Below are 23,664 nucleotides of genomic sequence, written 5' to 3'. Positions count from 1 at the left end.
CTGACACATCCCCAAAGGCAAGGGAATCAAGAGCAAAAATGAACTACTGGGACCTCATCAAGATAAAAAGCTCCTAATGGCAAAGGAAACAATCCATAAAACCAATAGGCAACCGACGGAATGAGAAAAGATAGTTGCAAATGACATATCAGATAAAGTGCTAGTATCCAAAATCTATAAGCAACTCATCAAACTTCACACCGGAAAAACAAATAATCCAGTGAAGAAATGGGCAGAAGACATGAACAGACACTTCTCCAAAGAGGACATCCAGATGGGCAACAGATACATGAAATGATGCTCAGCATCCCTCATCATCAGGGAAATACAAGTTAAAACCACACTGAGATATCACCTCACGCCAATCAGAGTGGCTAAAATGAGCAAATCAGGAGACTCTAGATGCTGGTGAGGATGTGGATAAATGGGCACCCTCCTACACTGTTGGTGGGAAGGTAAACTGGTGTAGCCCCTCTGGAGAACAGTGTGGAGGTTCCTCAAAAAATTAACAATAGAACTCCCCTATGACCCAGCAATAGCACTGCTGGAATTTACCCAAGGGATACAGGAGTGCTGATGTATAGGGGCACATGTACCCCAATGTTCATAGCAGCACTCTCAACAATAGCCAAATCATGGAAAGAGCCTAAGTGTCCATCAACTGATGAATGGATCAAGATGTGGTTTACGTATATAATGGAATACTACATGGCAATGAGAAAGAATGAAATCTGGCCATGTGTAGCAACATGGGTGGACCTTGAGGGTGATATGCTGAGTGAAATAAGTCAGGCAGAGAAGGACAAATATCATATGTTTGCACGTATAGGAGGATTAGGAGGAATTTATTGGAGGACCGTGNTCCTCCTAATCCACCTATATGTGCAAACATATGGTATTTGTCCTTCTCTGTCTGACTTCTTTCGCTCAGCGTAACACCCTCTAGTTCCATCCATGTTGCTACACATGGCCACATTTCATTCTTTCTCATTGCCATGTAGTATTCCATGGTATAAATATACCACATCTCAAGTTCTCAAGTGCGCATGGCACATTCTCCAAGATAGATCACATACTGGGACATAAAGCAGCCCTCAACAAATATAAAAGAATTGAGATCATACCGTGTACACTTTCAGATCACAATGCTATGAAACTTAAAATCAATCACGGGAAGAAGTCTGGAAAACCTCCAAAAACATGGAGGTTAAAGAACCCACTACTAAAGAACAGATGGGCCAATCAGGCAATTAGAGAAGAAATTTAAAAATATATAGAAACAAATGAACATGAAAATACAGCAATCCAAACTGTATGGGATATGGCAAAGGCAGTCCTAAGAGGAAAGTACATTGCACTCCAGGCCTACTTCAAGAAATTAGAAAAAGTGCAAGTACAAAATCTAACAGTGCACCTAAAGGAACTAGAGGGAGAGCAACAGGAGCACCCCAAACCCAGTAGGAGAAGAGAAATAATAAAAATCAGGGCAGAAATAAACAACATAGAAACCAAAAAAAAAACAACCAAAAAAAAAAAAAAAAAACCAGTCGAACAGATCAACAAAACCAAGAGTTGGTTTTTTGAAAAAATAAACAAAATTGACAAACCTCTAGCCAGGCTTCTCAAAAAGAAAAGAGAGAGCACTCAAATAGATAAAACCATGAATGAAAAAGGACTTATTACAACCAGCCCCTCAGAAATACAAGCAATTATCAAGAAATACTAAGAAACATTATATGCCAACAAACTAGACAACTTAGAAGAAATGGACGAATTCCTAAACACACACTCACTACCAAAAATCACACAGAAAGAGATAGAAAATCTGAACAGACCTGTAACTAGTGAGGAAATCGAATCAGTTATCAAAAATCTCCCAAGAAATAAGAGTCCTGGGCCAAATGGCTTCCCTGGGGAATTCTACCAGACATTTAAAACAGAAGTAATACCCATTCTTCTCAAGCTATTCGAAAAAGTAGAAATCGAAGGAAAACTTCTGGACTCATTTTACAAAGCCAGTATCACTTTGATTCCCCAGCCAGAGACCCAGCAAAAAAAGAGAACTAAAGGCCAATATCCTTGATGAATACGGATGCAAAAATCCTCAACAAAATACGTGCAAATCAAATCCAACAGCACATAAAAAGAATTATCTACCATGATCAAGTGGGATTCACTCCTGGGTAACTGGGCTGGTTCAATATTCGCAAGTCAATCAAGGCGATACATCACATTAACAAAAGAAAAGATAAAAACCATATGATCCTGTCGATAGATGCAGAAAAAGCATTTGACAAGATACAGCATCCCTTCTTAATAAAGACCCTCGAGAGAAAGTTGGAATAGAAGGAACTTACTTAAACATCACAAAAGGCATCTGTGAGAAGCCCTCAGCTAACATCCTCAGTGGGGAAAAACTGAGAGCTTTCCCCCTGAGATCAGGAACATGACAGGGATATCCACTCTCACCACTGTTGTTTAGCATAGTGCTGGAGGTCCTAGCATCACCCATCAGGCAACGAAAGGAAATCAAAGGCATCAGAATTGGCAAAGAAGAAGTCAAACTTTCACTTTTCGCAGACGACATGATACTGTAAATAGAAAACCCGACAGACTCCACCAGAAGCCTACTAGAACTGATCCATGAAATCAGCAATGTTGCAGGATACAAAATCAACGTACAGAAATTGGTTACATTTTTATACACCAAGAATGAAGCAACAGAAAGAGAAATCAGGAAACTGATCCCATTCACAATTGCACAAAAAAAACCCCCAAAACATAAAATACCTAGGAATAAACTTAACCAAAGATATAGGAGATCTATATGATGAAAACTATAGAAAACTTATGAAGAAAATTGAAGAAGACCCAAAGAAATGGAAAAATATTCCATGCTCATGGATTGGAAGAACAAATATTGTTAAAATGTCATTACTACCCAAAGCAATCTACACATTCAGTTCAGTCCCAATCAAAATTGCGTCAGCATTCTTCTCAAAACTAGAAGAAACTATCCTAAAATTTGTATGGAACCACAAAAGACCCAGAATAGCCAAAGTAATATTGAAGAAGAAAACGAAAATGGGAGGCATCACCATCCCAACTTTAGCCTCTACCACAAAGCTGTAATCATCAAGACAGTATGGTTCTGGCATAAAAACAGACACATAGACCAATGGAATAGAATAGAGAAGTCAGGATTGGACCCACAAAAGTATGGCCAACTAATCTTTGATAAAGCGGGGAAGAGCATTCAATGGAAAAAAGCCTCTTTAACAGATGGTTCTGGGAGAACTAGACAGCAATATGCAGAAGAATGAAACTAGATCATTTTTTCACACCATGCACAAAAATGAACTCAAAATGGATAAAGGACCTGAATGTGAGACAGGAAACCATCAAAATCCTAGAAGAGAAAGCAGGAAAAAACCTCCTTGACCTCAACCGCAGCAATTTCTTACCTGACACATCCCCAAAGGCAAGGGAATCAAGAGCAAAAATGAACTACTGGGACCTCATCAAGATAAAAAGCTCCTAATGGCAAAGGAAACAATCCATAAAACCAATAGGCAACCGACGGAATGAGAAAAGATAGTTGCAAATGACATATCAGATAAAGTGCTAGTATCCAAAATCTATAAGCAACTCATCAAACTTCACACCGGAAAAACAAATAATCCAGTGAAGAAATGGGCAGAAGACATGAACAGACACTTCTCCAAAGAGGACATCCAGATGGGCAACAGATACATGAAATGATGCTCAGCATCCCTCATCATCAGGGAAATACAAGTTAAAACCACACTGAGATATCACCTCACGCCAATCAGAGTGGCTAAAATGAGCAAATCAGGAGACTCTAGATGCTGGTGAGGATGTGGATAAATGGGCACCCTCCTACACTGTTGGTGGGAAGGTAAACTGGTGTAGCCCCTCTGGAGAACAGTGTGGAGGTTCCTCAAAAAATTAACAATAGAACTCCCCTATGACCCAGCAATAGCACTGCTGGAATTTACCCAAGGGATACAGGAGTGCTGATGTATAGGGGCACATGTACCCCAATGTTCATAGCAGCACTCTCAACAATAGCCAAATCATGGAAAGAGCCTAAGTGTCCATCAACTGATGAATGGATCAAGATGTGGTTTACGTATATAATGGAATACTACATGGCAATGAGAAAGAATGAAATCTGGCCATGTGTAGCAACATGGGTGGACCTTGAGGGTGATATGCTGAGTGAAATAAGTCAGGCAGAGAAGGACAAATATCATATGTTTGCACGTATAGGAGGATTAGGAGGAATTTATTGGAGGACCGTGGGGAAGAAGAAGGGGGAAATAGTTGGGGAGAGGGAGGGAGAGGCAAACCATTAGAGACTCCTGAATGTTGAGAACAAAGTGAGGAGTGATGGGTATGGGGGGAGGAGAAGGAGGGTGATGGGCATGGAGGAGAACACTTGTGGGGATGAGCACTGGGTGTTATATGGAAACCAACTTGACAATAAACTATTTAAAAAAATAAAAGTATTAGAGAACATAAAAAACAGTCCCCTGTTATTAGCACATTCTTATCCATAAGATTGTTTCTGTTTGTGATTAATTTTTTTAAATATTTAGGTGCTCCCATATTTGGTGCGTAGACATTTATAATTGTTAGTTCTTCCTGATGGATAGACATTGTAATTATTATATAATGCCCTTCTTCATCCCTTGTTACTGTCTTTACTTTAAAGTCTAGTTTGTCTGATATAAGTATAGCTACTCCAGCTTTCTTTTGACTTCCAGTAGCATGATAGATATTTCTCTATCCCCTTACTTCCAATCTGAAGGTGTTCTCTAGTCTAAAATGAGTTTCTTGTAGACAGAAAAAAGATGGATTTTGTTTTTTTATCCATTCTGCTACCCTATGTTTTTTGATTGGAGCATTCAGCCCTTTTACATTCAGTGCTATTTTTTAAATATATGGGTTTAGAGTCATTGTGTCCTTTGTGGGATTCATGCTTGTGGTGGTGTCTCTGGTATCTTGCATAAGGATAGTATTTGTGATGAGCATTTGGTGTTATATGTAAGTTATGAGTCACTAAATTCTACTCCTGAACCCAACACTACTACACTATATGTTAAACCTGACTTTAAGTTTAAAAAAAAAAACAAAAAAAGACAGTAAAACGCCTGGTTTATTTTATTTTATTTATTATAAGTTATTTTTAATGTTTATTTATTTTTGAAGGAGAGAGAAACAGAACATGAGCATGGGAGGGGCCAAGAGAGAGGGAGACACAGTTCCAAAATAAGCACCCTGTTCTGAGCTGTCAGCACAGAGCCCAGTGTGGGACTGGAACTCACAAAACATGAGATCATGACCTGAGCCAAAGTCAGATGCATAACGAATGAGCCACCCAAGCACCCTTATTTAATTTAATTTAGTTTAAATTTTATTTACTTATTTTTTGAGAGAAATAAAGAGTAAGTGGGGGAGGGGCAGAGAGAGGAGGAGACAGAAACCCCAGCTGTCAGCACAGAGCCCTTTGCGGGGTTTGAACCCATGGACTGCGAGATCATGACCTAAAATATAGTATGACACTCAGGTGAATGAGCCACTCAGGCGCCCCCTAAAACCCTGGTTTCTTAAGGTGTAAATTTTTCTTACAGATCCAATTTAACCATACTTAGAAATATCCATCCTTCTCTATTATAGGAAATGTGTTATTTCCTGTTTTTCCACCCCTTCTCTTTACCTGTAAGTCTTATTTTATAGGTTTATTTTGGCATCTGTACTTATCTTTTGTTGTCTGTATACCTATTTTTCTATCTAATCTAATATCTTTATTATTTTCATTTGTCTATCTAGTTTTTATTGTTTTTTTTATTGTTTTTTTTTCTTTATGGGAAAACACATCAGATCTGATCTAGCTCACTATTTTCGGTTTTGTTTTGGTTTTGATCTAGCTCACCAGGTATTTATCCTCATTGTTTTATTATTTATTTTACTCATTATGTTTGTCAACAGTATTTTCAACCAGTTTTTAAAATAATGTTTTGTCCTTGATTTTGCCAGTATCACTCATATCTTTTTGAGAAATTATATTTATTTAAAATTTTTACAATTTAAATTTCTGTTCTATTAATTCTTCTTTGCATCATAAGTTGTGTGGTGTGTAATCTTGCCCCTCTCTGCCAGTGGACATGTTCCTAACATGGTGGTGATTTTGGCTTCTGAACTCTTTACATATGTATATACTTTAGCTCTACTATCTAGTGATGTATAGGAATAGAAGCTTAAGCCCTGGGTTGTGACCTTCTGGATAAATTTAAAGACGACAAAGAAGACCCTTAGCCTGGATAGCCCAGGGCATTATAGAACTGTTCTTACTTAACCTGCCATCTTAACAAATACTCTTTTTTTTTCTTTTGAATTTTATTTTAACTCAGCAAGAGGCAGCATTGGGAGAATACTACCGATTTAGATTTGTAATCTGTAGTCTATAACCTCTGGGGACATAGGAAGAGAAAATAGAGGAACCAATGCTGAAGTGTGGCAGGTCAGCCCTCATTTGTTTTTATTATTTCCTTGCTCTAGCTCTGCTCTAATGTTATCCTGAAAATACTGGTAACTAAAACTGTTTCTTTTGATTCTTGTGTCCAGTGGTGACAGGAGGGATAAAGCCCTCTAACATCTACATTTAGAAATCGAACATTCCAAAGTTTCAGTTGCAGAATCAGTAAACATATTCCTTTGCTTATCTATAACTTGGATTACATTCCAAGTATGTGCTAGCATAAAGCCAGCTTAATGAACAGTTTCAGAAGAGCATGACTTGTCGTCGTCTTTTTCTTCTTCTTCTTCTTCTTCTTCTTCTTCTTCTTCTTCTTCTTCTTCTTCTTCTTCTTCTTCTTCTTTTTTTGACAAGCTCATTTAGAAGGTTATATGTTCCTTCCCAAATTAATTTCTAAATGCTGGTATTATGAATGCTGGGTGTGTCCTTAAAGTGTTCTTCAACTTTGACTTACACCAAGTACTCTCCTTCCTTATCTTGTATACTTAGAGGTACCCCATGGAGTTGATGTAGACAAGTCCTAAAAATCTACTGCCAAATGTTCTGATTGACTTTATCTGAAATGTGGATAAGACCCTCATTAATTTGACTATTCAGTGATGCAACAGGGCATAAGAGAAATGTAAACAAGCTGGCCTTGCTGTAGAGGGATTGCAGCTAGAATGGACAACATTTTTATAGTCCCAGTTATATTAAACCAATCAATTTAACATATTCTTACTAATTAAGCCCTACTTTCTTGAGAAGGTATCATTCACCATTATCATATTGTTAAAATGGGTATCATTTTTAGACATTTAAGTATTGGCTTTTAAAATGTTTTACACCTATTATATCATTTAGTGCTCAAAACTATCATATATACATTTAGACATGATTATTATCCACATTTTATAGTTTGAGAAAAGCAAGCCTTAGAGAGTTCAAGTAACCATCCCAAGGCAACTGTTGTAGAACAGTGAGAATCTAGGAGTTGAACTAAAGCTTGTATTTTTGACCACTATATGGCGTTATCTTCCACTTCACCATAGATTTTGGTAGAAATGTGGATCTGTGGGGACATAATGATTGAAAGGTGGCTATTTGATAACATTGCTATATCAGTTGATAATAGCTCAGTGAATTTGTGTTGGTTCATAACAGTCTTGGGAGCTTCCTGGGTGAAATCTGAGGCTGGCCCCTGTACTCAGAAGGCAGGGAGAGACTGAAGAAAGAAGCAGGGCATTCCAGGTGGGTAGGTGGCAGTTTTAATGAGCAGAGGGAACTTACGTATGAGGCTTGTCTTGGGTGGCAGCAAGACAGTTGGATCCTCACAGCTGCCCATTGCTTCTTAACAGTTTATAAAGAGGCTTTATCTGGGTTCAGTCACACATAATGTGCAGGTGTTCTCAACACCAAGTCAGTATCTCAAGGCTGTGTTCTCGGCACAGTCTCTGGAATGGGAAAGGCAAGTGGAGCCTACATTCCAAGGATAGGGGAGGGAGGGAGGAGCTCCAAGTACTGGGTCCTGCTTACAGATCAATCAGTGGTCATGTCTTTTGATGATTGTTCCCCAACAATTTGTAATAAATTAAAAGGCATCACCAATCTCTATCGTAGTCACCAAAGAAACCCAGGTATTCAAAATAGCAATGGCTTTACATAAAAGATGATTTTTTTTCAAAATATGATGCGCTCCAATATTTTCTGTAGTTCTGGAAATTTTCTCTCATAATGAATCCAATATAGCTTGTTTCTTAAATTCCCAAGAAGCATCATTCCACCAAATAATATTACCACATATAAAGCATATGAACACACCAGATGGTGTTTCACTTGTGGTTCAAAAGGTAACCAGCATTCTACAATGCATTAGGATATTACTAAAGTATGTACAAGTACTCAGATTTCCAAAAATGTTCTTAGTTCCTTTGAAGTTAAGGCCCTACCACCACAATTCATATTCAAGTTGTCATTACCTTGAATCCGTGTGTAGAGTTCTTGGTAGGGTAGTCTTTATTCCCATTTGGTTGCTAACATTCATAATTTGGAACATTCTAAATATAAAACCATATTAATACTTTATATTCATTTGCAGTTTATGAAATAGGCATCCCTGGCTTATGTTATAAACAAAAGCAAAAACTTGGGGGAAAGTTAAAAGAATGGAGTCATATCACAGGAGATGTCCTTTCTGATATCTAACAAGAGTGAACAAAAAGGTGAAAAATAACATTATAATAGGAAAAAGATCACCAAAACTACAAAAGAGAGAGAGAGAATAGGAGATTTCCGCCATTAACTTAAAAAGATATAAATGAAGAAAAGCAACAATAGACACTGTCTAGAAATGGGAGACTTTTAACCTTGGCTCTAGAATCCTGTTGTAACCATAACTTCTAGAAAATGGATGGGTAAGTTGATAAAATCTTGAGGGTTTTCACTCCGTTTGGAGGAAAGCGGACCAAATGCATATCCTTTTTGTTTTCCTTTATGGAAGGATAAAAGTTGTAATGGCCACAGCGAAAGTGAATGAAAAACGGGAAGAGAATAAAAATTATTGAGACTTTGATTGAAGCACAGTCTCTAGGGCCCCTTGATGAAGAAAAATTCCAATCCTAGATTTTGACCTCTCTTACACTAAATTCTTATCTTTCCAATCTTCTAAATAAGCAATATGTTTTGCCTCTTGAATTTCAAGTGATTTTTGGAAAATAGTTAATTCTCTCTCTTATTTTTATGGGTTTTCATTTATCTTTCTCTAATAGCACTTATCATGTTATTTTATTTTTTGTAAACTTATTACATAAATAAACAGTTTATAAACCTTTATACCATAGTAGGTTGCAGATACCTTGAAATTAGGGTATATGCCTTTCATTGAAATTTACTCTGTGTTTAAAGCTTCACAATCTTTTTGACAGTGTCCTTGAATGCTTGCTTCACTTGCTGATTTCTTAGACTGTAAATGAAGGGGTTTAACAAGGGAGTAATTGAGGTAATGAGCACTGCTATTCCTTTGTTGAAAGCACCTTCTTCTTTTGCTGATGGATTAATGTACATAAACATGCAGCTGCCATAAGAGAGGGAGATAACAATCATGTGGGAAGAACAAGTGGAAAAAGCCTTCGTCCTTTGCTGGGCAGAAGGGATCCTCAGAATGGTCCTGATAATGTACGTATAAGAAAATGTCACCAGCACCAGAGTAACCACCAGTGTCACAACTGCCAAGAAGATGACCATCAATTCTAGGAGGCTTGTGTCTGAGCAGGCAAGCTCCAGAAGGGGCCCATAATCACAGTAATAGTGATTCAGAACATTGGAGGCACAGAAATCCACCTGGCTCATCAGGATGATTGGGGGTAAGATAGCTAGGAATCCTCCCAGCCAGGAGCAGAACACGAGTTGTATGCAGACCCTGTTGCTCATGATGGTCAGGTAATGCAGAGGTTTGCAGATGGCAACATAGCGGTCATAGGACATAGAGGCCAAGAGGTAAAACTCTGTTGCCCCAAGGAATATAGCAAAAAAATATTGAATCAGGCATCCAGCAAAACTGATGACTTTATTTCCTGTTGTCACGCTGGTCAGAAATCTGGGAATAAAAATGGATGTGAAGGAAATTTCTAAGAAGGAGAAATTCCGGAGGAAGAAATACATGGGGGTCTGGAGGTGAGGGTGTACCCGAGTGAGAATGATGATAGTCAGATTTCCTAGGACACTTATCACTTAGGTGAGGAGCAGAAAGATGAATATTACATCTTGGACCTCAGGTTGATTTGTGAAGCCCAACAGAATAAACTCAGTAAATGTCCTGTTTTTCATTGTTGGCCCTTAGGAAATCTAAAGGAAAAAGGTGAGTGATTAAAAGTGAAGTTTCTCAGGGTAGGAGAGACAAAGCTGATAGTAATGAGTCATGTCACATATCACTCTATTCACTTAGCCCTAAACCAGTATCACATAGTAGTGGCCTTGGCTCCATGGAATCCCAGTATCTTCTATGTGAACGACCTTAATGCTAAAGTCTTTTAATTCCCCAAACTGATATATTCCTGAACACTTAACAGAATCTATTACAGAATAATTACTCATTCCCCCCCAGAAGAATAACATTTTGAATCTATCCTTTAATTCCCAAATGTTTATAAAATCTCCATATTTAAGTGACTTTCCTCTGACTCCATTAGTTTTTCATAACTTCTGTACTCTTGCTAGAATCTGATCTTTCTATCAGATTCTGTTTTTTGTGCTTCCTTTCCCCCTCCTTGTGTTCTTTCCCCTTCCCTGTACCGTTTGATTTTCCACTGGCTATCTGCCATAGATCCTCAGTTCCATAATTGTCCAACTCTCTATTTTCCGTGTTTCAGCAACCAATAGGAAATTCCTCACATGGATATTATTGAAGGTTTTGATTCATAAGAAGGTTTTGATGCATAATTCTGCATCTCTATTTCTTTTGAAACATAAGTTTGTAATAGCCCTTTAAGACTTTAAGATTTTTGGTTCAGTACTATCTCATATTATATTATGAACAAATTTTGGTATATGAACAAGGCTCTGGTGTCAATAAGTCATATTTATTAGCATTTCTTAATGTTTCTCTGCCATGCAGATTTGGAAATATCTCTTGAAAATAGAGATCTTGAGATACCCACAGACAGCATCTCAGTGTGGATTTTGCTTGAAGTCTTAAATTTCCTCAGTGGCAAACTAAGGATGACAGTTTATCATGCCTCGGACTTTCCTATTCTCTATTCTTGTCATAGTAACCAGGAAGAGGGACATTTTTGTTTCTGAAAATAAGGATCTTTGTAGATAAATTGGTAACCCCAAGTAAGGAAACTTTGGCAGTGGTATGCTGCATGCATTTTTAGATTTTTCTGATTCAGAGGCAAAGAGAGTGTAAAAGACACTTCTAATTCACACACATATTGGTTAGAAAAAAAATCATACCCTCACAATCATTCTTGTCAGTCTTCTCATTATCGCATACAGCTCTTGGAGACACTAGGTGATATTAAACATTGACCTGGATTCCCCTGCATCCCTCCCTTCCCTGTTTGTACTAACCTCTGGTCTGTGGTAAGTAGTGCATTTTCATCCAGATTTTCATGACTATTGACCTCATGATCCACATTTATAGAATATTAACATCAGTGGCTTTAAAAACAAGGGTGCTCACACCCTTGACATTCTGAATGACTGTAGTGGGATGTTTAATTTGTTGTTCTGAAGAGGTGAGTCAAGGGTGAGATGTGCCATGTGAGTCTTGAGTAGTATAAATTTTAACATGCTCCCTATTTGGCTTCCGTCAACATTCTCCCCCCTATCTTTTTGTTGCAGGAATCATTAGCCATAGGTGGCTACTTGTTTATTTTAAGAAACTGACTAGTAATTGACATACAATATTACATTAGTTTCAAGTGTACAGCATAGTGATTTGATAATTTTAATGCATTATGAAATGATCACAATAGCCTAGTTACTATCTGCCACCATGAAAGTTCTTACAACATTATTATCACCTATGCTGTACATTACATCCCTGTGACTTATTTTATTACTGGAAGTTGGCACCACTTAATCCCCGCACCTATCTTACTTCCCTCCCCCTATCCTCTCCCCACTCTGGTAACCTACAGTTTCTTTTGTATCTATGAATCTGTTTCCATTTTGTTTCATTGGTTTTCTTTCTCAGATTCTACACATAAGTATTGTATTCTTCCTTGAATGAAAATACCCAGGTCTGCTGGGCTTAACTTAGGAAGCATATTACCTTCCATTCTATGAACGCAAACCAGAATCAAATGATACTTCCTGAGAAATACAGTCCTTCATATGTATAACAAAAGAAAAACAAATAAATGAATACCCCCCTACTCCAGCAATGATAAAATTAGAAGAGTGGACTTTGATAGATCAAAAATTCCTTAATTCTAAGAGAGATGATTTTGAAGTTCTTAGAAGGCAGGATATGGACTTCTTTGCAGTTTCTGTGTTAGGCAGAGGGACACAGGTTTTTATCTACTCTTTTCAGAATAGGCACATGGGAATCAATTTCCTGAAGAAGCTAACCATGCCCTGTGGACTTAAGTTCAAAAGCTTCAAATGAACCTCAATTGTTGACAGTTTTGAGAACAAGTCATAAACATATGGCTGAGGAGAGAAGGTCCAGAGAGACCATGATAAGGGTTCCATGAGAGAATCTGCCACAGACATGAGGTTTGTGAAGCTGAGAGCCATGGAGTGAGACCCCTGAGGACTGGTGTCTCACCTGGCCTACTCATCTGGCCTACTCATTGTTCCCATTATTTCTCCCTTTAATAACGTTTGGCCAGTGCTCAAACGTGACATAAATGAATTTACTTCACAGTGAATTACCATAACCTTAATGCCATCACCCCTTCCATTAAGATCTGCATTACTAATTTTACCAAAATTAATGGGAATCAGCAACTGGAAAGTATTTTGCTGTTATAGATTTGGCTCATATGTTCTATGAATAACTCTTTACCTTTGAAGGAATGACATTTTCACTCACTTCCCCATGAGATATTTTGATAGCCTTGCCGATGCCCATTCCTTTACAGATCTTAACTACATCCAACTTACTTCAAGAACAAAGGTGTGGCATTAGGCTGATAATGTCTTTCTGCAAGGAAATTCAAACTCCAATCAGGGCTGGCCCATTGCATCCTATAAAATTCAAGCCTGGTTGCTTCAGTAAAATTTCTGGACATTACTTGTTAGCTCAGGGGTGATCCATACCTGATGCAGTAAGGAACCAACTTCTCATTGACATTAGCACTTACTGCTTTAAAGTAGACTCAACGTTTACTGTGTTTGTTTGGGTTTCAGAGGGAACATCTTTTACATTTACAATTTTTATTTAGATTCATTGTGCTGTTACTCACAAATTGGCTCACTTTGAATGGGCTATCCAACGACCAAAGGCTCTAGAGTCTGTCTAAATTGCAATAAATCAGAGGCACCTGGGTGGCTCAGTTGGTTAAGACTGTCTTCAGCTCAGATCATGATCTCATGGCTCATGGGTTTGAGCCCCACATCAGGCTCTGTGCTAACAGCTCAGAGCCTGGAGCCTGCTTTGGATTCTGTGTCTTCCTCTTTCTTTGCCCCTCCCCTGCTTGTGCTCTGTCTCTCTCTCAAAAATAAATAAACATTAAAAAATTAATTTGCTCTAAATTAGGCACTCTCATTTGTGTCCCCCCATAAGTTACTTCATTGTAGAGGCTTCAGCAACCTCATCACATTCCTTCTGGAGTTTTTGAATCAGCTGTGGTCAACATAAATTGTTCATGGGCTCTTGGCAAGAGACTGTTTTCCTTGGCTGAATCCTACACACCATTGGGATGACAACTGTTGGCTGCATAGTGGACTCTTGAGATAAATCCTTTCACAGGTCCTGAGCTTGTGACTCTCTGACCCAGTTGCCTATTGTTCCTGTGGCCATTGAGTCGACAGTCCACAAACTTGGCACGGCCATAGATGCCTCATTATTAAAAGGAAAATGCTACTTATGGAGCCAACCTGGGCCCTCTGTCATATCCCACCTGTAAGAGGAAGTGGTTTCCACATTTTCAGTTCTGTGCTAGATGCAACAGTGCCTGAAGAGGTCACCCTTTTCTCTTATCCATTGTCTACCTAAGAACCCCAATGGGATTAATTGAATGAATAGGAAACGGAGTTTGTATTCTTATAGATGTTAGCACCACCACCATGCATGGTAGAGCCTACAGAAGAGATACTGCATTCCATCCCCTAAATGGGAGATCCGTAATCAAGGATGGGACCTGTGGGTCAGCATAGTTATGTTAGCATTAGACAAAGTTCTGGCCAACATTTGGCCCCTTCCTCACATTTTTATAGACTTTAGGGCCATTGCCAATTGTACGGTGATCTGGTCTGACTAATGGCAGCAATAATAATTCCTCTTCCAAGGTGTTCCCCTCTATCTTTGGAGTAAACAACTTTGGGGATTTCTTGCCTCATAGATCATCAAAAACAAAATATAGGCCACGTATATTCTCCACATACTAAACTTCAGTTTTCAGGTACTCATTGTAATACACAGGTAGATAAATTGGTTTTAATTCCTGAGACACATATTGGCACAACCTCAGATCTGATGCCACCAACTTTGGACTGGTAGGCCCATGAAATATCAGGCCATGGAGAAGCTAATGCCTTAAAGTCCTGAGAATAATGAAAGGCACTAACCCTCTCCTCTCCCATGGGTAACGTAGTGACTAACTAATTTATCTTATGTGGAAAAATGTGACACTGTCTATATAGTTGATGAGGCTTAGTTCCCTGGGAACTATCCACTAACCAATGGCAAATAGATTTTACAGGGTCACTGGACCCTCTGCAGAAGATACTATTCTCTGACCATGGTGGTACACTTATAAGGGAATAGTACTCATCTATCCTTCTAGACATGTTACCATTGAAGCCACAACACAAGGCATCAACAAGACACTTTTTATTCTCTTCAGACGTCCAGACATTACTGATAGTAACCAAGGCACTTACTTCAGTTCTCAAAATACACAGTGTTGGGCTCTTGAAAAAGCATCCAGTGAAACTACCCATTCCCTCCTCTCTACCCTCATTCCAGCCTTAGGCTAAAGGCTTTAAGTGCAAGGAGGCTTACTTAAAGAAAACTTGCTAAAATTATATGATTAATACATGGTCTTCCAAATGACTGTCACTGCCATCAGCAACCTTATTTATGCTCAACCTGGTAGTTAGGATCTCTTACTTTGTCCTGATCATCAGGCTTACTGGCACCTTATAAATAGAAACCTTCCCATACAAGATATTTCTGTCAAAATAGTCACTCCTGTTAAGCCTTTGGTTTCATCGTTATATACCCCAGTCATGTCCTACTCGCAGGCCTTCCTCCTAACATCACCTGTATTCTGGGTACCTTTTATGCCACTATTTTATTTTGGGCAACAGAACTTCCCTCCGTTTCAACACCAACATACTCTTTTCCTGCTAATTGTGCTCACTTTGTGCACAATCATGGGAGTCACAGGCATTGCCTAAAGCGCACATAACATCACCACACAAACTTACGTTATTAATGCCCACCAGGAAGTATTAAAGATGCTTTCTAAACACGTTCAACAGCATGGTACTGCATTGTATAAATTTACCATAAGACTTATTTGTCTATTTTTGAGGCTCCTGGGTGGCTTAGTTGGTTAAACATCTGACTCTTGATTTTGGGTCAGGTCATAATCTCGTGTTTCATGAGATTAAGGCCTGTAGCAGGCTCTGTGCTGACAGTGCCAAACCTGCTTGGGATTCTATCTGTGTTGTTTCTGTCTCAAAAATAAATAAACATTAAAAAAAAACCCTATTTATCCATTTTACTACTGATAGAAATTTAGGTTGTTTCTGTTTCAGGGAAATTTTGAACACATTGCAATGAGCATTTTTGCATATGCATGTCATGGCGGTCGTTTAGAGAGGTTAGTTAGTTCAGGAAACATATCCAGGTTATTTAGTAGTGCTTTTAAAATATTCAAATATGTTACTAATTTCTGGTTATATTTTTGGTATTGATTTCTGGCTTAATTACACTGTGGGCAGAGAACAAATGCATTTTTCCAATCTTTTGAAATTTATTGAGATTTGTGTTTTGATCCTTTCATTATAAAAATGTACTGTTTGTTCTTTTGTTGTCGTTTGTTCTTGAAAAGAAAGTGGATTCTGGATTTGTTGGGTGCAATACAATTTCTGTATTTTTATTAAGTCAAGATTTTAATCTTGTGCCTTAAATTTGCATATTCTTTGTCATGTCCTACTATTGATTTTATGGCTAAAAAACTCCACCATGATTATAGATTTAACCATTTTTTCATTACACTTCTACCAATTTTTATTCTGTTAATTTTGAGGGCAAGTTGTTAGGGGCACAAAAAATTGTCAAAGTCTATAGTTAATTATTATCTTTATCTCCTTCCAGTCAGCAAAAGGAATGTAGGACTTTTTCTCCATTTCATATTTGTAATTAGTGTGACATTTTTGTTTTATATTTTTAAGCTCTATGTGTTGTTAAAACCCCATAGTATATGACTGTTATTGATTTTGCAGCTGTTTACTTAGGTTTACCTGCATATTTACCAATTTACATGTTATCCATTCTTTCTTTCATGTAATTTCTTCCATTTTCCACCCTAATATAGAGAGATACCTCTGATAAATCCTGTGTACCCTTTTCTAGTTTCCCAAGATAGTAATATCTCGCAAAACTATAGTATAGCCAGGATATTGCCATTATAATCCATTGACCTTTTATAATTTATTATAGTCTGATTCTTCTCATGGCTAATTTTTTATTTTTTTATGTGTGAAAATCTCTTTATTTAATCTTTTATTTTTAAAATAAATCTTCTTTTTAAATTTAGCATGCAAAAGAAAAGTATATAAAAAAGAAGTACCATGATGGGGTAAATATCACATCTAAATAACTAGCACCCAGAAATTCAGCTGTGATGTGTCTTGGTGTGCATTGCTTTAGCTTTGTTCTGTTTGAAATCTGCTCAACTACTTGAATCGCAGGTTTATGTGTTTTTCCCAATTTGGGAAGTTTCCAATAATTATTTCTTAGTATCATTTCTCATCTCTACTCTCTTATTTCCTTCTGGGACTCCAATTATGCAATGTTAGTTCTTTTCTGATGGATGCCTGAGGCTTTTTATCATTTAAAGAAATGTATTTACTCTCTATTATTCCAATTGGGTAAATGCTACTGATCTGTCTTCAAGTTCACCGACCTGTCTTCAGTCATCTTTATTAATGAGGTCATCCAGTGAATGTTCAAAATTTCTGTTATTTTATTTCTAAGCTCTATAATTTCCATTTAGTTCATTTTATAACTTTCATTTCTTTGTGAGATGTTTATGTTTTCATTTTTTAAAAGAGAATCCACAATTGCATTGAAGCATTTTTATGATGGCTGCTTTAAAATTCATGTTAAATAATCCCCAAATCTGATTCAAAGCAGTGTTGACATCTTTTGATTACATTTTTTCATTCAAGTTATGGTATTTCTGGTTCTTAGTGTTATGAGCAATTTTGGATTATATTTTTGATATTTTGTTATAATATTCAGAATCCTATGTAATATATATATTTTTAGCAGCCAGTCTCTTTGTTGAGGTGAAACACAAGACGAAGTGAGTGTGTATGTTTGACCTCTTGCTCAGCCCTGCCAACACCGTCCTGAAAAAAGTGCAGCTTTCTATCCTTGTTGTCTCATTGCAGATGGGTGGGGTGGAAGTTCAGCTTCCTTCTCAGCCTTGATGACACCTTCACACTGAAAGTAGACAGCTGATTCATACTGTCTTTTTTCTTTTAGTGGCAGTGTACACTTAGCTCCCTCTTCCCCTCCCACTAGACCCTGCTATCATAAAGGAGAGGCAAGCAGAGGTCTGACTTATACCACTGTTGCTGCAGGGTGGGGCTTCCCAGTTCTGTGCTATTCTTTGCTGGCCAGTGTAAGTGGATGAGTGAGGTATCAACTAGCCCATCTCACACCACTTCATTCCACATCATTGATGGTAGGTAGAGGTGGAGGGTCAGCTCCCCACTGGGCCATGCTCACACAGAGAAAGGGGCAGTAGTATCCTCTACCTCTACCTCAAACAACATCATTCTGATTTGTTAATACCAAATGGGAGTGGAAGCTCAGCTCCCCAGTGGCCTCACTTACACTGTAGAGGACCAGAGTGTTGACTGGACCTAGTTTGCATTGTGTCGTTCTTGTTGCTCTCAGTGGGTGTGGAGTTTCAGTTCCCATTAGACACCAATGACAGCAAGGATGGAAGAAAGTAAAGTGTAGCCTCAAATAATACCACCTCCAGGTGGGAGTGGAGGCTGACTCAACACCTACATGCTGTTACTATCCTGCAGAAGGAATTAAAGCATTGCCTATTTCCATGGAATAAGAATGAAAGATCAGCTTCTCACTCAACCCACTGACAGTACCCTGCCTGGGAACTCAGAGTGACCTGCTTTCATTGTGTAGGGGATGGAAAACCTGTTCTTCTCTTGGCTCTGATGACAGTATCTTGATGGAGGTATTAGAGAGCCACCTGCGACAACCAGCTATCTTCTCAGGCCTGGCATCATTGCTAGGTAGAGGAAATCACTGCAATACCACGTAGGCAGAGTGGGAAGGTGGAGTTGAAGATAAGCTCCCTGTTGGGTTCTGCTGAAGCTGCAGAGGTTGAAGCCTGCATTGACCTCTGTGATGATGGCCCAGGGCCTTTTTGGGATCCTTTCTCTCTCTCTACCCCTTCCCCACTCGTGCTCGATCTCTCACTCTCAAAATAAATAAATCAACTTTTAAAATAAGTGCGCTGTTTTAACTTACAAAAGTTGTGGTAATTTGTTATGCAGCAAGAGAAAAATTAATATAGATGGCTATAGCTAAGTGCTGTTGGCATTTTAGAAGAAGATAATAAAAAATTGAGAATGATTAATAGGCTATCGAAAAGCCTGAAGGCTACCTGGTAGCTTGTATAGAGGCTACCATCTCTTATAGTAAGAGTGCAAGGAATATTAAATATCAAGCCTTTAGTAGTGGGAAAATATGCCATGTAGAGCATATGTTGGGTTCAGTGTGACAATCATAACAAAGGCTTGTGGGGTTCTGAGAGACAAGGCCAAACCATCTTCAAAGGGGAGTTACACAGTTTTTGAAAAAATACCCTGGTGTACTAACGGGCCATGGTCGATGCAGAGTGTATGACGATGGGATAGCAAGTGGCCATGCTTCTGGAATTACCAATCAAGAACTGGGTTTGGACAGACTAGCCATGTTATAATATTGAGCAGGCCTGACAGCACTACATCATAAGATCCAAGTGGTACAACTGTGATTGAGCAAGAGCTTCTTGTACACAAAGGGGACAGGGAGGACTGCATGGCACCCAAGTGAACTGTCATTAATCGGAAAGGGCCAAGTAATCATATGGCAGGAATATGGAAAGATTCCTTTCTTTCCTTTAACTTATTTCATTCCACATGTGGTCTCACCGTTTGAAGTACCTAATAAGTGTTATGAACTTTAAATATATACTTTTTTACTTCCATAACAATCTTGAATTATGTATTCTTTTTCTCATCTTACTACAGACATGTATAAGATCTAGCTCAATTATGTCTTAGCAGAGAGAATCACTAATCACTAATACCACAGAACTAAGGATTACATGTCTGTACTGGGTGGAGAAGAGTCTTAGATAGGATGGAGAAAGAAGAATCTTGTGTGGCAAGATAATTTTTGAGATAATGAATTAAGGATTTTATAACTTTTATTTCTCAAAGCCTGAACCTATTGAGAATATAGTACAAATATTAAAAAAAGAGTAAATAGATTTTATGGGTACTCCACATAAAGCAGCCTGTGCATTCCTCCTTGGTGACTACAGCTTAGTGGGATTCACTACATGGGTCTAGATCCTAGGCCTAAGATTCCTAGGCCCTTTCTTTCGCAAAGATTCCCAGTTACAAGCATGGCATGGAAGCAGAAGAGCTAGTGGACATGAAAGGACATGCAGGTGGGGCCAGTGGGTATTTTCCTGTTTATTGCCTAGAGGAGCTTCTCCATGGCCTTGGTAAGACCAAGGGACCTTTGTATTACCTGGGTTGCAGGTAGGGTAACAATGGCTGAGGCTGTCTTCCGCTCAGTGGAAGAGGTGCATGGAGTAAAATTTAACTCCATTCAAAATACAGTTGGTAAGTAAAAGTAGACACAATCTTTGACTTTATGGAGTTTAGTGAAAGAGAAGGCCTAGTGTCTAGAACAGGAGAGATCAATTAAGAAAATAATAACAAGAACAAATATGTCATATGGTTAGGGAATTATTCCCAAAGTTTGGTGAAAAAGATAAAAAAATCATTTCTTCAGCTATAACTTTGTTTTTTTAATCTATCCTTAGCAAACAGAATATTAATTGCTCTTTCAGCTTGCTTATGTGACTTAATAACCAAGCTTTGCTTAGCCCACAGTTCAATATTCCCACAAGTCTTTCTTTCTCATTTTATTTTAAAAAGCATTTTCTATATCCAGTGATTTCCAGTGGACAGAGTGTGAGTAGAATAGGGGGAATGAAGATTCATTTCCCCTTATGTAATTTTTAGTATAAGAAAAGACTCATTAATTCTTTACCTCTGGCACGAGGACTGCTGATCCTTATGGTCCAGTTCCTTAGTCTTGTAAATCAGCTTGGAACAGCCCTCTACCCCTAAGTATCACTGGGATTTCTTGCCTGTTTTCTAGCTATCCTACTTCCCTACTTTGTTCCTTTGTGACATCAAAAAGGATGAGGAAACTTAAAAGATGTGTCTGAATTGGTGGTAGTAAAAGCCTGGCTGCAACTCGGACTGTGTTCGTTCTTTCTTTCTTTCTTTCTTTCTTTCTTTCTTTCTTTCTTTCTTTCTTTCTTTTTCTTTCTTTCTTTCTTTCTTTTTTGGTTAAACATTTATTTATTATTGTGAAACAGAGAGAGACAGAGCATGAGCATGGGAGGGGCAGAGAGAGAGGGAGACACAGTATCTGAAGCAGGCTTCAGGCTCTGAGCTGTCAGCACAGAATCCAATGCAGGGCTCGAACCCATGAGCGGTGAGATCATGACCTGAGCCGAAATCAGATGCTCAACCGACTGAGCCACCCAGGTGCCCTGTAACTTGGACTTTCTGATTCCTGGTGCAGCGTATGTCTTCCTAGAGCATCAGATAAACAGTAGAAAATTATGATGAAATAAAGAGGTAGTGGGGAAGAAGCACCAAATTGAAAGGCCAAAACTGGGCACTTAAAAATTATTCTTTGGGGCACCTGGGTGGCTCAGTCGGGTAAGCGTCCGACTTCAGCTCAGGTCATGATCTCATGGTTGGTGGGTTCGAGCCCCGCATCAGGCTCTGTGCTGACAGCTGAAGAGCCTGGAGCCTGCTTCTGATTCTGTGTCTGCCTCTCTCTCTCTGACCCTCCCCTGCTCACGCTGCTTCTCTCTCTCTCTCTCTCTCAGAAATAAATAAAAAATTTAAAAAATTATTCTTTATTCATTGGTTAGCTTTGTAAGAGTTTGTGATTGAGACTGGATTGTTTTTGTACCTAGAAAAAAAAATCAATATAGTGAACAACTTGGATAGCTGAATAGAATGCAAGTTTAAGCTGTCACTTACATTTTATCTGTCCCATTAATCTTTTTAAGCCTGTTAAATGCACACAGACATACACAGAGACAGAGAGATGGTAAGAATATGAAATTCTATTTTAACAAGTTTTTTAAAAAGGAAGTTGTACAACTTTAAGCAAATGGTATTAGAGGAAAATTTTAGCCTACATTTAAATCTCCTTGAAAAGTAGGAGAGTTAGAGTAATGAATTTTATCTAATAGAGTGATAGCAGGGTCATTCTTGTAGACATAGATCCTCATGACTGATGTTCCTAAGAAATTCGAGACTCAGATCAGGATATATCAGTGCAAGAGGGGTAACCAAGCACTCATATGATAGTGATTGATGCTGTCTAAATTTCTTAGTCCAGTAAGTAAAAACATGTGTATAAGTATAAATGTTTACTGCAGATTTATTCCCATGTATTTCTGGGAATAGATTGAGGTAAAAAATTAATATGTGTATCAACAGTGGGCACTAGGTGTAGCAGAATGGGGTTCATAAAACTATGAACAACATATAATTAGGGAAAAATAGAACTGAGGTCAGGAATTCTTTTATAATTTGTCATTCTGTCCTCACGAGTCCTTTAGTTCTTTGAGATGGATGCAATCCTTTTGATCATGTCCTTGAAAGCTTGTACCACTTGCTTGTTCCTCAGAGTATAAATGAAGGGATTCATCACGGGGGCAACGGAGGTGGTAAGCACTGATACCACCTTATTAATAGCAACCCCTTCTTTTGCATGAGGTTTGATATAGATAAAGATGCAGCTTCCATAAGTAATAGAAACCACAATTATATGGGAAGAACAAGTAGAAAAAGCCTTTTTCCTTTGCTGGACAGAAGGGAATCTGAGAATGGTCCTGATTATGTATGTGTAGGAGAGAATTACACACACTAAGGTAAAAATGAGTGTCAGCACAGCCAGGACCAAGACAAATCGCTCTATAAACTCTGTGTCTGAGCAGGTGATCTTCAGGATGGGAGCAGCATCACAGCCAAAGTGATCAATGACATTGGAGTCACAAAACTTGAGTTCAAAGCCCATGCCAAATGGCGGGATGACAATGATTAGAGCAATGATGTAACACCCAATAAGGAACTTGATACAGACCCTGTTGTTCATGATGGTCATGTAATGCAGGGGCTTGCAGATGGCCACATAGCGGTCGTAGGACATGGCTGTTAGGAGAAAAAACTCAGTCACACCCAAGACAATAACAAAAAATAATTGAGTGGCACATGCATTGTAGGTAACTGTATTGTCCCCAGATGCCATTGTGTAGAGGAATCTGGGAATGCAAACAGTTGTAAATGACACTTCCAAGATGGAGAAATTCCGGAGGAAAAAATACATGGGAGTTTTAAGGTGGGAATCCACCAAGGTGAGAGTGATGATGGTCAGATTCCCTACAACACTTAACAAGTAAGTTAGAAGCAAGAAAATAAAAAGCAGAATCTGTAGATTTGGGTCATCTGTTAGTCCCACCAGGATGAATGTTGTTATTGCTGTATAATTTTTCATCACGGATTCCTGACTATGGCTTGGTCTGGGTATGAAAATAAGAGAGAAATTATATCAGAGAGAGAGAGAGACTGTCAGCACGAGTTAGCAGTGAGCTGAGGTGAAAATGTTAGCTGAGCCTGGATTTTATTTTATTTGCCACCTGTTAATCAAGATAAGCTTGTCATCTTGGTTCCATGGGAGGCAAACAGGGCTGAGTAGTTAGAGGTCTGAAGTTAAATCTCCTTTCAGCCTCTGCCTTCTATTTACTGTAGTAATCCAAATTCTCCTCTAAAGTACATCATGCCTTTCTGCTCTCTTCCCTTTCTAAACTACACAAAAACATTCTTGCAAGTCCATTCTAAAGATCAAACCAGAATGATCTTTTACAATAATACAT

General features: G+C 38.4%; 2 protein-coding genes across 2 annotated transcripts; both read right to left on the bottom strand.

Annotated features, from left to right (window-relative positions):
* Positions 1–9,439: 9,439 nt before the first annotated feature.
* Positions 9,440–10,366, bottom strand: LOC120227295 (olfactory receptor 6C4-like). The gene is given in 1 exon segment (XM_039225435.1): positions 9,440–10,366. A coding segment is annotated over 1 exon segment (927 nt).
* An 11,980-nt stretch (positions 10,367–22,346) lies between these two features.
* LOC120227293 (olfactory receptor 6C2-like) lies at positions 22,347–23,285 on the bottom strand. The gene has a single exon (XM_039225433.1). It carries the CDS (start codon positions 23,283–23,285, stop codon positions 22,347–22,349), a length of 939 nt encoding a protein of 312 aa, XP_039081364.1.
* Positions 23,286–23,664: the final 379 nt, after the last annotated feature.

This window comes from Hyaena hyaena, unplaced genomic scaffold (genome assembly GCF_003009895.1).
Source record: "Hyaena hyaena isolate Hyena2069 unplaced genomic scaffold, ASM300989v1 scaffold_2167, whole genome shotgun sequence".
In the NCBI taxonomy this organism is placed as follows: domain Eukaryota; kingdom Metazoa; phylum Chordata; class Mammalia; order Carnivora; family Hyaenidae; genus Hyaena; species Hyaena hyaena.
Note: the sequence above shows the minus strand (reverse complement) of the source record. Positions and strands in the feature narration are given on the sequence as shown.

What these genes read in the sequence shown, in the direction of transcription:
- LOC120227293 (XM_039225433.1), bottom strand. Translation starts at nt 23,285, where the DNA reads ATGAAAAATTATACAGCAATAACAACATTCATCCTGGTGGGACTAACA.